General features: G+C 38.0%; 1 protein-coding gene across 2 annotated transcripts in view; it reads left to right on the top strand.

Moving 5' to 3' along the window:
* Positions 1–1,482: 1,482 nt before the first annotated feature.
* LIPC (lipase C, hepatic type) overlaps positions 1,483–17,663 on the top strand; it is a 54,539-nt gene continuing 38,358 nt past the window's right edge. The window contains exon 1 of one of the 2 annotated variants that reach the window (XM_050309857.1): positions 1,483–1,645. In XM_050309857.1, coding sequence (XP_050165814.1) covers positions 1,564–1,645 — 82 coding nt within the window. In that variant the 5' untranslated portion in view covers positions 1,483–1,563. The remainder of the gene's footprint in view (positions 1,646–17,663) is intronic. The other variant, XM_050309858.1, reaches the window with a different exon arrangement.

Below are 17,663 nucleotides of genomic sequence, written 5' to 3'. Positions count from 1 at the left end.
TCCTGTCTGCGGAAAATAGAGCTTGCAATCTTTCTCCCCCAAATGGTCTTGTGTCTATATCACCATTCAACCTGTCAGTCAGATCTCTCATCTTCACATCATCTTCAGCTAACATTTTTCTAAGTTCACTGCAAGGCTGTGCTAAATCACACCAGTCATTTCCACTAGTGTTAACTTTGCTAAAATAGAGCATTTCCTGTCCATCATCACAGCCTAAATTCTTGTCTTGTTCTTTCTTCTTGTCCAAGTTCTATCTCCTGTCTTCTTCTCTTACTCACTGAAACGCTGCCCTGAAGAGCATTTATCATTTATCAAGAGTAATTTTGGTCCTATCACCTCATTTTCTGTATTTCCTCTTTTTTTAACGTACTTTCAGACACACACTGATCAATCAGTCTCAACAACGCTTCAGATGTTGGTGTGCCAAGATCACTACCAGCTGGGGTGACTGGTGTGACCTTAGAGATTGTTTGTAGGGTTTTCTAGCTGTCTGCTGTATCCTAGACTCAAAGCTCCTTGGAGTGAGCAAGGGAAGGGAGTGATCTGCACTTTTCTCTTTTATTCATGATTAGTAGAAATGCAGGTTGATTTGCAGCCCATCCCAAGGCCTGTGCTGCCACAGCAACATCATAATTGGCACTTCAATCCTTTAGAATGTGCTAGAGTACTTCTCAAGAACTGATGTGGGAAAACTAGGATGTTCCAGACTGATGCTAAGGTGACCCAGAGGACACCATTGTGTCCTGCTCATTTGTGAGATCCAACTTAGTGTAATACTGGCTGCCTATCCAAGGGTAATTTTGGTCCTCTCACACTTTGCACTGCACCTCTATTCCTTGTGGCATATACACACAATGCTGTAATTAAAATTCTACTCTGACTTCCAGTACAAGCCACACCATATTAGTGGAAACGTTTTCTCTGAAAGGACTCCTACATTTACTACATGCACTTTCTTATAATTCTTTTACTGGAAGTGGAGAGAGGCATTGGTTAATTGTGCTTCATTACTAAATTTTGTATGTGTTAAAATATGTTCACTTAATTTGAAACACTTAATGATTATCCAAAATCTGATACCAATTTTACTAATGAAATAAGAAAGGGTCTCATATATATAAAATTTTGATGCTTCCCTTGCTGAGACTTGTCTATGTTAATGAAATATTTAGATTAACCTTCAGTTCTTACCATTATTTTGCAATGTGTTCAGACTGAGCTGTTGACCAACTGAATTTGAGCTGGCTACCCATGGCCTTTACCAGTATTTCACAGAACACATGCCCTCAAGCCCTCTGTACTCAGAGCTGAGCACTGTTCAGTGAGGTAGGAAGATCCAGTTCCAAATTATTTCTGCTGCAGGTGACATAAAATGAAAATGAAGAGACTGAAAACAGGCAAATTCTATTTTCACTTCCATAAAAGGAAAATCCAGGGTAGGGGACAGGAGAATTCAGGGTTAATGATTAATGGGCAAAGAATTTCTTGCAAAGCCCTGCTAATTCTTTCCTTTTCCCATCTCTTGGTAGAATTTAGCAGAACTCTCATTCAGAGGAACAAAAAATGAAAAGTTTGCAACTTCTTTCATTTTTGTGGCTTTCTTGTGTCATCGTCTCAGCAAACACATATGGAGGAAAGAAAAAAGGTAATATACTATCATATATAAATAACGATCATGAACCTTTTTTTTTAAATGTTTATGCTATAAAAATTTAGTAGTGTTGATTGATGGATCATCAGCATGTTGTGTTTGGGTGCTATCTTCCCTTAAACTATGGCATTTATAACTGACGGTGTTTATTGGAAAATGCAGTTGTTTGTAATTACAACAAACATTTCTCAATAGAAATCCATACATTTGAGACTATATTAAGGTACTGTGACCCTTAATAAACTTCTGATGAAGCTAATTTTAAAATGTATTTGTTTGAAAATATACACTGGAGTGATATTGTTATAATCCTGTTGGGCTGGAAGTATTCTATACAACAGATTCAGTCTCCTGCTATGAATCATTTCTAGCTATCTGAGAGTGTTTAAGCTTTTATTTTCTGAGTTGCCTTTCATCTCAGGTGGGATGAACATCTTGGAGTGAAAGAGGTACATCTGCAGTATGTTTTGTAGAGCAATATTGTGAAGGATCTTGGTCACTGGCATTGCCTATACATTTGTGTTACTGCACATTGTGTCAGTACCTGTGGGACTGTTGAGTAAGAGCATCACAAAACTGCGTTTCTTAAAACCTCTCAGATGTGACTGAGAGAGACAGCTCTGTGTTTGGCTTCATGATTGAGCCATACAGAGCAAGAATGAGTTTTCCTTCTTACTTAACCACATTTCTAATAGTCTGAAGGGGATAAATGTAGTTTTCTCTTTAGCTGGAAATAAAGCAAGATATGCACATTCACAGAAGTATGGCCTCTTTCAGTAGCTGTGTTTTGTATTTATGTTAATTTGTATTAACAGTTTTAGAAATCATTTGCTATAAAAATACTTTGTGTGCAATAGGCACAGTGATTTCAATCTACAGGAGGCAGGACCACCTTTCTTTTATTCTGCACATTAAATTTCCCCTTGGGTTTCATTTTGAACAATATAAAATCCTTGAATCAAAAAGTGTAAATTGCACTCAATGCCATAACTTGGCCTGGTTTACCAGACAGCAAGATCTGCATATCCTTAACAGTTGGTGAACCTTACAAAGCTGTTTAGAAACCTTGATCAAATTCTGTATTTTTGAGAGAACCAAAAATTAGAGCAATAACTTCAGTTTGAGGCATCTCATAAAATCTTTGCCCAGATCTATCCAGATTCCACTGTGTGGTTAAAATTTACTTCACCATAAACACAAACACAAGGCAGGGAGAGGAAATAGTGGCACCCCTGTTCTTTCACAGTCACAGGGCTTGCCTTATGCAGCTCCATTCCCCCACCCCCCCAGCTGGGGCACTGTTCATAGCAAGGTCAGTCACTTCACTCTCACCGTCTGCCTTTCCCCTCATGACCTAGGGCTCCTGTATCAATGGACTTCACTTGTTTGCTTATTGTTTCTGCACTTTAAAACCTCCCTTGTGACAAAACACAAGTCACAAGTCATACTGACACTAGCAGATATGTCCAGTTAGTAGTATGTTGAGGCAAGAGACTGATTTCGGAAGTAGAGCAGGTTCATTTCTAAAAATGCAAGAAAAGGCTGCTGTATTTCCTTGTCGAGGCTATCCACAGCCTAACTAGATCTGCTACACAGGGTAGTTACAAGGTTAAAGGACCTGGGTTTCCATTACGCTGAACCTGGACCCTCATCTCCTGTCAATTTTAAATCAATCCAACTCTAATTCCAACTATCTATTTGCATTAATGTATGTTTCTGCATTTTTCACTCCCTTGTTATCCTTCTCCAATCCAACCTCAGCCACACCAACCTTGCCACACCAACCTTGTCCAGAAGATAATGGAACTCCCAGTTCTCAAACCCTTGCCTTATTTCTATGGCCATTCGATTTGCCAGCAGAGCTCTGCTGGTTCTGTCTGTCCTCAATCAGCTCCGGTGTGTTGGCCACACTTAGTAATCTCAAAGAGTTTTTTCTTCATTTCAATTCCCAAGGAGGTAAATTCTCTTCCCACAATGGCATATGCAAATGACAATAAGGCATTACCTCTCACTAAGGAAAGGCAGCAAAGTTTTTAGTTCCACATAAGAGCCCTTTAAATGCTGTCAGATGGAAACAGCTTTTGATGAGCATTGAATTTATTTTACCTGGATACCCTTGCACCATGGAGCTCCCTTGTTCTTCCTTTAGCAGGAACTGCAGCAATGAACAGTATAACTAGAAGGGTCTGCAAAGCCTTCTCAAAGATGAATGTCTGGTATATAATTCCAGCACAAACAATTGCCTGTTCTACTCGTTCATTTGTACCCAGAAAATAACTCTGCTTCAATTTTTTTTCTGTATCGTTGTATCCACCTGCACAATAAAGGAAATTGCATTACAAAATCAGGATTTATAGGAATTAGACTGCAGTGGGTAAATCAATTTAGATAAGTGTATGTAAATAATTCTCATCAAGTTATATAAAATATACATACTTTAGGTTCTTGTTTTATACTTTATTACATAGAACAAGATTTGCATTACCAAGCAAAGACAACATTCCATTTAAACCACACACAGGGTTATTTTTAAAAAAACACAGAGGGTTTCTGAAATATCATGGTTTTCTTGTACATTTATATAGAAGGAAAGAAGTTTGTAATTTCTGGCAAAGGTTCATTATCTAAAAGCAGCATCCCGGAACCAGAAATAAGCACCTAAAAATAACAACCCTGAAGTTAAGCCAAGATGATTCTTCCTAAAAGCATGTGAAAAATTCTTCAACATAAGCTCCTATTTATTTTGATTCTTCTTCTGTAAACATAAAACTAGGTGGGAATATATTCCACTATTCCACTTCGCTGTGCAGAGCAGAGTTCTCCAGCAGCTGACATGAAAATGCCTGCTATTGAGCTAGCACTTCTTACTTGATAGTCTCACAGCTGGCAGGTGAGCTGGAAATATTTTTGCCCAAAAGAGAAAGGTAACATCTTAGTTGTCATCCAGTTCTGGTATGCTAACATTTTAGTAATATAACACAGACCACAGGAATGGATTACAGAGAAACCTGAATAGCTGTTACATTTTCTTTATTCCCCAAGAGTATTGCAGAGATATAAAAGGTATGTTTGGTATATCAAATCCTCCAAAGCCTAGATAAAATTCCTCAATAAAATGTAGTGTATAGAGTATACACTATCAGATTTGAAAAATGACCAAAATAATAATTTCTACATGATGCTGAAAAACTATGAGAAAGGTAAGAAACCCTGAAGATTCAAATGCCATTTTAACTGCAGAGGAAGAGAGCTAACGTCAGCTAAGATGAGGACATGGTTGCCTTTGACATGGAAGGTCAATATCACTTTTACAAGTCTACCCTAAATGTAAAAATGTAGAGAAGACCTTCATTTTAACTCCTTGAAGCATATTCAGTGTAATAATAATCTGTGCCTTAAGTTTTCATTAATTCTGTGTGATTCAGGTTTATATTAAATGATGGAAGAACATAGACTAAAGCCAACAAGGTTGCAGGATATTAGTAATCCCAGCCTACTTCCAGTTTGAGAGAAAGTGCTATGAAATTAAACTGGCTCCAAAAATTATTGAAAAAAAATATTCTTTTCCTCTCCCTCTTCTTCATATGCAGAAATACACCATGATTACAACTCATAGAAACAAGACTAAAAACCATTAATATTCCTCATTTACTTCACTGCAGTCTGTGCATCACCTCTGAAGTTGAAGTTCACATCACTTCTAGTTAGGTCATTTAAACAGGGACTCAGGAGCTAAATTTTATGACATATCAAAATATTGGTCCAAGAAGTCTTGGAATTTGGAAGTTCAGATGCCTGGGTACTAAGCAGTTACACTAATGATCTATGTTATGATATGAATAGAAGTTCTACAAAACTATTTGCTGTCATTTTCTGACTGGCTATGTTTCAGATACACTGTATCTGTATACAGCTTTTGCAATGCTCTCAGGAGTCTCAGAATTCTACCAAGTTTCTATCACCTAAACTACTTATTGTTCCTTTTGGCACGTAGAAAAGCGCACAAATATAATTTCTGCCATAGATTTTCACTACAGAGTCCAAAATACAAGTGTAGTCTAACAGAAGGCCCTTTGCTTTTCCCATGACGAGAGACAATAACGGGAATTTGACTGACAAAGGAACTATCCATGCACAAAACAAGTTTCAATTTTTCTACTAATTCAAGTGACTGAACATCTTAATGAGGAGCTTAAATTCACCAGAGGATTGTAATTCATATGACTTCAGCATTACATTCTTCTGACCACTGTTGTATGAAGAGTGGTTGAACTCATATGACACTTGAAAAACTTGACCTTACAGAACAGTTCTTGGTAAGATGGCACCACAATCTAACTACTTACCTCCTTTTCTCTCAAACTAGAGAAGGTTATAGTTAGTTTTAAACATATATATATAGTTCTAATGGAAAATAAGTATCAATAAAAACATTCATTATTAAAGAGAACATTTTTCTTTTCTGCCTCTTTTGTGTTTCACTCTAGGTTCATAGTGCACATTTCATTTTGGAAAATGTAGTTAAGCCCAATCCGTGTGGAGCTGCAGGGATATTAATAGAGTTGCATCAACAGCAGTACAATACTGATGATGTAGCTCATAACACCATATGGTCCCCTTGGGTGGCCTTAGCACAGTGACCTTTTTTCCTATATGTTATCTAGAGCTTAGAGACTCTTTGCTGAAGGTAAGTCAGGATCCTCATACAGTGGAATAGCTTGGCAGCAGGTGGATGGGCCAGCAGCCACTTCCAAGCAGCATGATTAAGATTTCCTGGCAACATAAGCAATAACTGGCAAAAGAGACAGAAGGGGTCATCTATCTGCACATGCCAGGCCTGGGTGCTAAAGTTCACTGCTTTGGCAATAGACCAAATGTGAAATACAGCTCTTGCAAAAAAAAAATTGTTTAATGTCTCTATTCCAAGATTTAAAAAAAAAAAAAATTACCACTTTCACACTTTGTAGCCTTTCTTCTAGAAAAATATGTTGGTTTTAAAGTCATATCACTATGACAACTCTCTTGCTTGTTCCTTTTAAATTTTTTTTAAAATTTTTAGAGCTGCTAATATTCTCAGCAAGCATTAACTGCACAGGATTGCACACCCTTACTCATAACCATTGCGATCAGCCAACAAAAGCTTTTGCTGGGGCTGAAATGCTTCTAATTCAAGATAGTTTTAGGAACAGTTGTTGCCTAAAGCTACAGAAATTCTCTGATTTGCTTCCCCAGTCCAGTAAAATCTATTTGAATCTTTTATCAATAATATTTGGTATATAATAACAATACCCAAAATACTTGGTTTCTATTTGGGCTCCTATTTGGCCTCCAGACTTCGTGGTGTTACTCCAACTGCAACAAAGGACAAAAAAGAAATCTAGAAATATTGGATATGGGTAGACAAGGTGTTTGAACACATATTGCTCTCTGGAATGAAACCAGCATGTCCAGTCTGAAAAACCAATTTTTAGGAGAGAAACTGTCAAAACTTCTGCTATTTTGAAATATTTGCTCCAAAAAGCATTTTCTAATTTGGCATAGTGCTTTACTCAGTAAGGGAAACTGATGGAGACTACTTACAGAGGGAGGCACTGAACCATGGAGGAGCTGATGATAGAACGGGTGCAAGGACAAAAATAAAAACATATACACATGTTTGGTTTAATTTTGTGTCTGGACTTCACAAATGCCCCTAAAATTCTGCTACACTGGCATGTCCTCCCATATCTTAATGCTAACTTTGACAACAATTGTATAGAAACACTTTTGAGATTAAATTTTTTATTTTAAAATCTTGTATACATTAAGTCACTTGTGGTTCTGCTTTATGCTTCTCAGGCTGAAAATAATATGCAGTGTCAGACTGAAGGATTTTATTTACCCTTTCAAGCATCATTTTTCTCCCTTTCAGCAGCAATGGGTCATAAGGGATTTTGGAGGACTCAATTAAGATTTATCTCTATGTTTGCCAATCTGCATTTCCAAAAGTCCCTCAAATTAGAGATTCTGTCAGATTGGGGTGGGAGTGGTATGTGTGGGTGTTCCTTAGTTGTGCTAATAAAAGGTATATATACTGGAAAACTACCAAATTATATTCTGATTTATTTATCAGGTAAATCATTGTCTAATAAATATATGTCCAGGTAACTGTCTTCAGACTAAAACTTGTCCAGAACTTATCTTTGTTGGAATTTTACAAGTTGTTATAAAAATACAAATTATTAAACTTTATGGACTTTCAGACAAAAAAATATGATAAGAAATTATATTCATGCTTTAAGAGGGCATTATTTTGATTTGTTATATTCCCATTTGATTTTTTGGGGGAGAGTTGTGGTGAAATAGAAGTGCTAGTTTTAATATTTATGTCGCTTGTACTTTTAACTGAAGATGACAGTGCCAATGCCCTCAAGGTTTCCTTTTTAGGGGCTGACTAGGAAGGGAAGGGACAGGGGAGAAACTGATCTTCTTTTTAAAGGCAGAAACATTTGGGCAACTTTTATTCACTACAAACAAAATATTTTGAATGGTATTATTCGGGCCATGCTTTCACCAGAGAGCTTACAATCTTCCAAGAATTTTTTTTAAAGTTTAATCATTTGTAAGAATGATGAATACTATCTAAAACCCTTATCATTTTTTTCAGAAAGACACAAAGGCTACTGTATTTCTGAAACTGTTTACTATTACTGAAACAGAATATTGCTTTTAGGGTCTAAACTGTGAGCAAGAAATAATATGAATTAGCAGTGCTTTTAGGACACGTGGAAAAGGTTGAACCTCCAGTTTACTGTGCCAAATATATGGTCTGTAAACTATTCATCCCCTAAACCTTCTACAGGTATTGAATCAAGTCCTTAGTAGCTACTTAAACACTTTTTCAATGTCTCAACCAATGCCTATTAATGCTGCAATATCACTTCTGTGATTCACTGGAGTCAGCACCTTCCAGACCTTTCAAACACCTGAACAATTTCATAACTGATCTTGACTAAAATAGCTTGTCTATGACAACACATAAATTGCCACCTACACAACAGTGCCTGGCTAAACTACAAGGAAACCTGACAGCCTTAATTGCATTTAATGTGTTTATGCAAATGAGAGTGAGCTGGATGAAGCTGTCCCAGAGCAGAGGTTTACCAGCAGGAACAAGACTTTCACAGATTGTATCTGTGTGGGATTCCTCAAATCTGCTTTTCAGGTTAAGGACCAGTTGCAATCAGGAGACAAATGGAGTCTCCTCTGATGCTTGAAAGTAACCCCAAAGCAGTTTTTGTACAGTTTTCAAGAAATACTGAGGTGTTACATGGAGGATGCATTTCCCTCTCCAGAGTACAGAGTAAATGGAGGGAACTGTGACCAGGTTACAGTTGATTCTCTGGCCTGCTCTGCCAGTACAGAAATGAGCAGAGCAGACTGAAGAATTAGAGTCTAGACCTAAACAAAGAAAGAAGGGAACATAGAATATTCAAATATAAAGAACTCAGCTACCAGTGTAAAGCATTAGTACTGGATCTCTGCAGCATCAGAAACTGCACAGAAGGCCAGCTGGCACATCATCTGAAAATCCACTGTGCTCTCTATCAATCAGGCTTACCTTCTACTTACCTGGGAAAAGAAATAAAGGCTTGTTCTTTTAATTGGAAACAGTTTTTTTCATAAGGAACATCATAAATAATTCTTTACTTAGTAGATGAAATCAGAGAATTATGAAATCTGAGATACTAATGAGCTGGTTTTATTAGTAATCTTTGTCTATAGCTTACCCAATAAAGTTCTAAAAAGGTTCCAACACAAAACATTCCAGTGTGCAGTGCTGCAGTTACTCTTCTGTTTTCCATTGACCACTAGGATGCAATTCAGCCACCTCTGCTCAAACTGGGCAGTAGGTACTTTGTGGTCCCCAGGCTTGGTGGGCTCCTGCAGTCCTCTGCAGGGAGAGTATCTGGGCATTGCCTTCACCAGAAAGTATTCCATCTGAGCCAGCTGTCCTGCACTTATTACTCTCTAGGGCACACCAAGGTCAGAACAGAAAAAAGAAACACTGAAGGCTTTCTTCCAGCCACAAAGTTAATATCATTTCAAATACCACCAAACACACAGAGTGTGTGCCAAGCATGACATTTTGCTTACTACAAATGAATTGGTGACCCTCAGCCTCCATTCTACACCGGTACAAGTTGTGTGTCCCCCAGAGTTTTAGGAGGTTTTCACATTTCTCTTAGGGCACAGATACCTTTAGGGTTCACTCTTTTCAAAAGCTCTGTGTGCCTTTCCTCTCTGCCAGAATGTTACCCACATCCCAATAAAAACATCTGCACTGCTTTGTGGACAGAGGAGTTCAGCAGGATCCTGAGGGATGCATTTAACAGTCTTAGTCTCTTCTCACACGCTCTGTGACCATAATGTGATCTTTTACTTTAATAAGTTAATTTAAAGGAACTGTAACTTTTCCAAGAAACTTCAGCCAAGGAACACATCTCTTGGCACACTAAAGTTTGGAAGTGCCAGTATCACCTCAAAGAAATACAATGGAGATTCAGATCTGACAAGATGGGCAAAACTCAGAGTCTTTGATCCAGCTCATAGAACAGACAGTTGCGCTGCTTACTATTTTAATCTCCCAAATCATAGTTTAGAGTAAATGGCAATGGGAAGGGCTGCTGAATACATTGTGTTCTTCTAGCTGGAATTTTAGGTAGCAGGAATTAACACGATTACCACAGAGATTGCTGGAGAACAGAAATAAAAGCTGGAGGACGACATACTGTTCCAAGAGGAATATTTGCACTCCCCTTCTCCCTAATCCATTTCTGGAATTTCAGTAAATTCATAGGATTTGCACTTTGGATTTGTTTGCTTCTTCTCTTATGATTCAGTGCCCTTCTCTATCCTTCCAGTCTAGGTTATGAAGGTTATGTATAGCCATAAAAAAATCTTCATCTTTACAAAATGCGAAGTTCTAGTCAATTAATTCCACTGAGGATACCTGCATGGCCTTAAGATGTATGTAACTATTCATTGAAATGAAATGTTACTCCCATGAACACCATCAAAAGAGCTGATATTAAGTTATTAGTTACTTTCCATCTCTGAAGTATCACTGTTAGTTCTTTAACTGGCTTTAAAAAAAAAGTAATCACTTTGGATATTTTGAAAACAATCATCCTGATGTGCAGAAGGGAACAGAATTCTCAGACACCTGAGAGTTAAGGCTGCATCTGCTCAGGGCTTGGGTACTCTGAGCTCCAAGGACTTCTCAGAAGCCACTCATCAGATCAGCATTCAGCACTCTGCAACCTCAGCACTTCATTGTTTCTGATCTCCCCTTCAGACATCCCGACCAAGTCCAGAGTAATCCAAACAAATAGATCTTGGGTCTTCAACAAGTGATTAAATAATCTTTTACACCTACTCTGTAACATGCTGAAAGTCACAATTCAGCTACTGACTAGCTGTATTTGTGTTTTTCAAAGTAAACACAGCCACACAACTTAGCTGTTGTACTACAGGACACTCTGGATCCCTGGAATTTCCAGATGGAAGACTCTTTGTTTCAGATATTCCTTTATTTCATCAAAATGTAGTAGATTTCCTCATGGATTTCCATGAGCTGACACTGCCTGGATATCTCTACCTTCATTGTGTATTGTACTCTCTTGGATGGTGTGGGTAGTTGGAAAATGCAGTAAAACAACATTTTTCCTCCTGCTGTGCAGCCAGTTAGTCCCTCAATACATGACTGTGTTCCTGAGTAAGCTTCATTGATCACAATAAGGCAGTCCAATGTGAATATTCTTTGCTCTTTGTTTTCTAGAATGCCATTTAACAGTAGAACCAAAATGAGACTAAAAACATGAGTTACGGCAAATCAGAAATCTATCTGAAAATCAAATATTTATAGTAATGAAAGAGTTAATATTCTGCATTTGCCTAGCTCTGGGGAAAAACAAGGCCTCAAATACTTGATTTTTTGTGCTTTGTATTTAGTCAGTGCCCAGTGATGGTAGACATTTTAGAGTCCAAGGAAAGGCTGTCGTTCATGACACACTTAGTGACATTAACAACTTCAGCAGTGCCTCAGGCCACTGGTGCAGCTACTTCCTGAGCCTCTCCCCCTGAGCCAGCACAGCTGCTTAGTCACAGAATGATTCTACACTTTTTCTTGTAGCAAATCAGCCTGGAAACGGATCCAGTTGAAAAATAATCCTATTTCTTTCTTGTGATCCTACTTTTTAGCTGGATAAGCTCCCTGTGCACTCAACAACTCAGTGACCAGCTGTGCTGGGACAAGGATGGGGACCACGGGAGGTCAGGAGTGAGTGGGTGGAAGCAAAATAGGGAAGAATTCTGCTTAAAGTTCCTTGGGCAGCACTGAAGCCAAATGTCTAGTTAGGATCTAAACACCCTAACCATTGAGTAGTATTTTTAAAATTTTTTTTTAAGTTTAAGTTCTTAATCTCAATTTTGAAAAATAAATAAATCTGCTCCCTTTCCAGGCTTTCTATCATCACATTTAGGTTCTATTAGAAATTTAAAGATCCTTTCCTCTCCTCTAATTTGATTGGTTTTCAAAAATCACTTTAGCAAAAGGAAGGGAACTCAGAAAAAACCCTAATTTATCATTCCAGCTCAAAAAGTAATGTAACTCGTTGTTCTGGATAGTGTTAATAATATTTATATTGGAAAGGTCTAGGGCAATATCCTTGAAAACACAATTGTTTTCTGCACCATCAGTAACCTATTAGCCAGAAAAAATAAAAATTTTGTACTTAGGAGATTTTTGGGTACTTGCTCAAATTAAAGCTTACATTTCCCTCAGACCCTCATACATATTTCAGCAAATTAACCATGGAAAAAGTACCAAAATTAGAGAGATAAAGTTTAATTTTGAACAATCCAATTCCTAATCTAATGCTTTCCTATTATTACTTCTGGATTTAACAAGGCTATTTAGCCTACAGGAGAAATCTCTTTAATAATGGAATTCTGGTGCAGTGTTTTTGGGAGATTTCTGCCTTTTTATCTCTTGATTCCCCAACACCACCCACTCCTCTTTCCTCTACACACATGCACCCACTTGGTTAATTGTGTGTGATCCCTAAACACAGACACGTGGGCATGAGAGTCCCTAATCAGACAGGCACAGAAAAAAAATCTCTGTCCTTCAAGGACAGGGTAATTTCTGTCAGGCATTTTAAAGCCAAGGCAGGTCATTGAAGTTATTATTAGCACTAATTAGCACTCCCACAAGCTGTTGAATTCTTTACCTGCAGCCAAAGGCCACTCAATACGGTGCAAAATTTGCTCACATCTTTGAAAGAATCAGAGAATTGGCTCCTCTTTAGAAACACGGGGTTGGTCCGTTGCTTGTGAATAGGCTTTTGGTAAAAATGTGTCTGATCCACATACCAAAGGATCTACAGAAGAGAAATGATGAAACTGTTCCAAAACAAAGGAATTCTACAAATGTCTAAACAGATTTTGTGAGAAAAGGAAGACAGCTGGCCTTACTTATTATAATGGTGCTGTATTTTAAAATTTCTAGCCAATTCATACCCCATCTCAGCTACACTGCTGTTCTTTTAAGTTAGTGTTTTATGTAGGGATTTGAAGACAAGTCTATGAAAACTGATTTTTTTTCCCTTGTGAGCAGCCCTCCCTTGAGAAGGATCTGAACTGAATCACTGGGCTCTAAATAAAACACTGATCCTAATTCTGACAGTGGCTAAGAACTGATGAAAGCCCAGCGTTCCCACACCAGTGAGCTACCTCTTTTGTATCTTAAGCACATTTCTAACAAAGTGCCATAACAGGGAAGCCTGGCAATAGCTCTCATTAGTAAAAAGCACTGCTACAGGGCAGTACAAAGATTTATTTGAAAGAACGGAGAAAGAAATGTGTTAGAATCAGCTATTTTGGATCTGTAAGATAATCCACACTGTGACCTTTAGTCTAGAGATAAATTTTCTACAAAAGTAAGCAAAATTGTACCAGGAGCAAAAAGCAACGTATTATCAAAAATAAAATTAGCAAATATTTACTGTAGAACCTGCTATGCAGGAGCCTGGCACCTAAAGGATTCACCTCCAAAAACAAGTCACTGTCCTGTGGCAAGAAGTTGGAAACAATGGGAGTCTTGTAAGACAATAGGCAAGATGTCTCTCCAACTACCGTTCCTTGCAGAAGTGAAAAGCAGAGTGTGTGAAACACAGAATAAAAACTACTTTAAAAAACCCAGGCCCAGCTCAGTGCAGGTTGACAAGCTGCAGCTCTTCATTAGCTGGACATGCAACCCACCATCCAAATGCCATCCAAACTGGGGGCTGCCTGTGTCGCTCTGCCTGTGTCTGTCACAGAGGCTGCAGCTTCACCACAACCTCCTCTTGGCCATGCACTCCCACCTGCACACATCTTCAGACAGCCAAAAATCGAATCACAGAGCTGGGAACAAGGGCCCCCAGGATCTTCATCAGTCCCTTCCATGGGACACAACACATCACACTTTGTGGTTGCAAAGGTCAGCCATCCTTAAAGTACCACTCAATATTTTAAAGAACAACTCTGCAGCTCTGAAGCACCAGTAATATTAATGGTCACAACTTTAGCATGATCAGTATCTCTTTAAATTAGACACCAAAAAACACTGAGTTTCCACTTACTCTGAGACAGTGTTCAATGCCAGGACTGGAATCCTTATTTTTAGCCTCCGGGTCCCATTCTTGAAGCATTTTCTTTGTCACATTGCAGCCAGGAATGCATTTCCTCTAAAACTAATATACAAACAGCATCAAAATTCTGGCCTTCACTCCCTCAGTGATAGTACCATTAGGAAGATGAATCAAGGTCACTGCTATTTTATTTGTGTTATCCACTTCTTGAAAAGGAAGCCCCATAAACCGAGATGTGACACTGGCTGATGATGGAACCTCTGTCATTTTCTGCAATTTGCAACAATTTTCATTATTTAGACACTTGATTTCCTGATACCAGGGCACAGCTACAAGGTAAATTTCTGGGAACACACAAATGACATAATCTATTTCCTTTAGTATGATGCCAGCAGCTGAAGGGTGAAATAATTGCCTGGAAGTGCATTGAGTTGCTTCAGCCTGCTAAACCAATTAGGATAACGGGAATTCTGGAACTAAATCCCTAGACACCTACTAAAATAAAGCCTTTTAAACACTATGACAGAAATTAATGTCAAATGCATCAGGAACACTTTCCCTCATGGAGACAAACCTCTCTACAAAAACAAGTGCTGCTAACTCATAATTAACTCTAGAAAGGAAAACAGCAAAATTTTCTAACTGACTGTGATGATTCTAACACAGTTGGCTCATTGACAAGTCTTTTCTAAGGTTACAAAGTTAAGTAAAGGCTGCCAAGCACTGATAGTATAATAGGACCATGGGATGCCTTGGATGTGCATTTAGAGGTCCTGTTTACCAAATAAACAGGAGCTGGAGAGGTTCAGAGAATGAGGATGATGCTTATTTTAGGAGACGTTACAGATGGTTTCCAGTTTGTGTTTCAACAAACAAATTGTGCAAAATTAGAGAACTGAAACAAAAATATCTCTTTTTGTTATTGTGATGTGAGGGATCATGATTCTGGTGTCTCAGGGGTATAAGGCAGGTATACTACCCTAGCCAGTGAACAACTTAAACATGAAAATAACCAATCATTAAATGCATATTTATAAGCAAACAAAACTCAGCTGAGTGCGAGCATTAAAAAGTTTCACCCTCAATTTCACTTAGTAAGGATTATTCACGTTATCTCTCAATCGCTTTCACTAAATTAAGAGTCATGTGTTGCTGTTGTACCTTTGAACTTTTCCCATATGTTTTACCGTGGATCAGTTCAGATGTTTAAGGCATTAAATATACTTTGAACAATAGGTGTCAGCTCAGAGGAGGAATCTGACCCTGTAAGAAACCTCTTTGGTGCACTCTGGTATTCACCTGACATTTTCAGGCAGCCAGTACATCTCTGGGTGAATTCAGGGGCTCATCACAGTAAAGGCAACAAGAAAATCCAGGGCATTATTAAGTGCATAGAGAGCAAACAATTAAAGAATTTCAGACTTTGCTTATCACACTTAAACTCCAATGTCTAACCTAAGCTATCTAACCAGCTTGTCTTCTGTATCACCTATGCAAAATTGAGGAAAGCAATGCTGAGATAGCTATGCTTTAAAATAATGCCTTAAAAATCTCTGTCTTTACCAAAATTATTCTGTTTCAGAATATGATCTTTACAGCTCTAAGTGAATTTTTCTGTCAGAAAAGTAACTTTTCCCTTTTCATCAGTGTTGACACATCCTGTAATCTACCCTGCATCAGTTACATATGAGCCACCACACAAAGAGATTACACTGATCATTATCCACTCATCATGAGATAAGATGGTAAACAGGATTCTAAAGGGCAAGAGTTGTTTGTATTTCCCACTATGACCAAACCTAAATGTTCCAATCCTTTGCTTTTTAAAACAAAAAATGATGGTTGTCTCTGTTTGCTCTCAGTTTACCTATCAGGAGTCATAGAAACATGAAATGCTTGATAAAATATGATGATCTGTTCTTAACAAGGTATCTTTCCATAGTAGGGAGAAAAGCTTTCAAGACCAGCAGACAAAATGTTAAATAGAAGCCTAAATTCATCATTCTTGTGGGACCACTCTGGTTTTCTGAACCTGCTCAAGTCCAGTGATTTTTGTCAGTTTGCTCCATTCCATAAAAATCCAAACTTGGGTGACATCTCTGTTTCAAGTTTGCTCCTGGAAAAGAAATAATTGAATCAGAGGAAGGAGACAAAAAGAGATTTGATCAACAGGTTTACAGTTAGAGTTTTTTATAATATAGGCATTTTCCTATAAGTAAGTTAGTCAGAAAAGAGAATGGCAATTCCTGAACATACTAGTACATGAAGATTAAGCTCCTGGAATCAGGCTGTGCTCTTGACATCCTGACCAAGTTTTTAAGTAATAGAAATGATGCAATTCTCTGAGAAGTTTCTTGCATTAGGAAGTAGCTGGATAAAATATTCATGTTCTTAAGTAGAATTGCTAATAAAAAAAAAAGTAAAGGTTGGTTGTCAGCGCTGCTTTCAATGTGGTAGTGAAATGTGAATGAAAACAATAGAAAATAGCATGCCAACAAGAGAATTTGAAAGCACTGAAGTAAATTTATACCCTTCTTGTTTTTTACTTTGTTTCATTCTTCACTGGTTTTAAAACTAATTTTTATTAAATATATCACTTGAGACTGAAAATACATACCTCAAATATGATAAGCAAGAAAAAGGCCCCAACATTCAATAATAAAAAGACATTTCCTTTCTGCTTTGGTTTTAGTTTTGGGTACACACTCCAATGCAGTATTGTGACTGAATATAAAAACAGAACAATGGATTACATAGTCTCCCTGAGCTTCCACAGGAGTATGAATTTATACACTAAAAGGATATGGTGTATAAGAAAGGTATTAGAAGTGCGCTTTATTTAATCTATTATTTCTCCTTGGAAAATATATTTTATTTGCTCTAACTACTGTTTCTTCTCCATTACCAGCTAGTCATCTTGTTATAGAGTCTCACAACTACCTCATTGATCAAATTAGGATCATGTCTGCTGCAAGAGGCCCTACAGTGCAATAAAAGCATATTTGAGCAGTGAGACATTTGGTGTAAAACACCAAAATGAGCACACTCCGGGCCTCTGTGCCAGGGGAGTGGTTGGGAATGGCTCTGGACTGGTTCCAGTCTAGTTCTGGAGATGAGCATCCATCAGAAGCTGGAGCTCATTAGGTACACTCCCAGAGCACAGGTTTTGGTGTGGATTACTCTGCAAGGAGTCTGCTTTGAGTGCTCCCAGATCACTCCTCAATTCAAGCAGAAGCATGGAAAGATGGGCAGATTTGCTTTAAAAGTGATCTCCTGTGGGAGAACCACAAACCCAGCCAATGGATTCCTGTGACCCATCCCCTCTTAAATCTGCACCT

Source organism: Myiozetetes cayanensis, unplaced genomic scaffold, assembly GCF_022539395.1.
Source record: "Myiozetetes cayanensis isolate MyiCay16 unplaced genomic scaffold, myiCay2020 scf14, whole genome shotgun sequence".
Lineage (NCBI taxonomy): Eukaryota > Metazoa > Chordata > Aves > Passeriformes > Tyrannidae > Myiozetetes > Myiozetetes cayanensis.
This window is presented reverse-complemented; position numbering and strand designations above follow the sequence as displayed.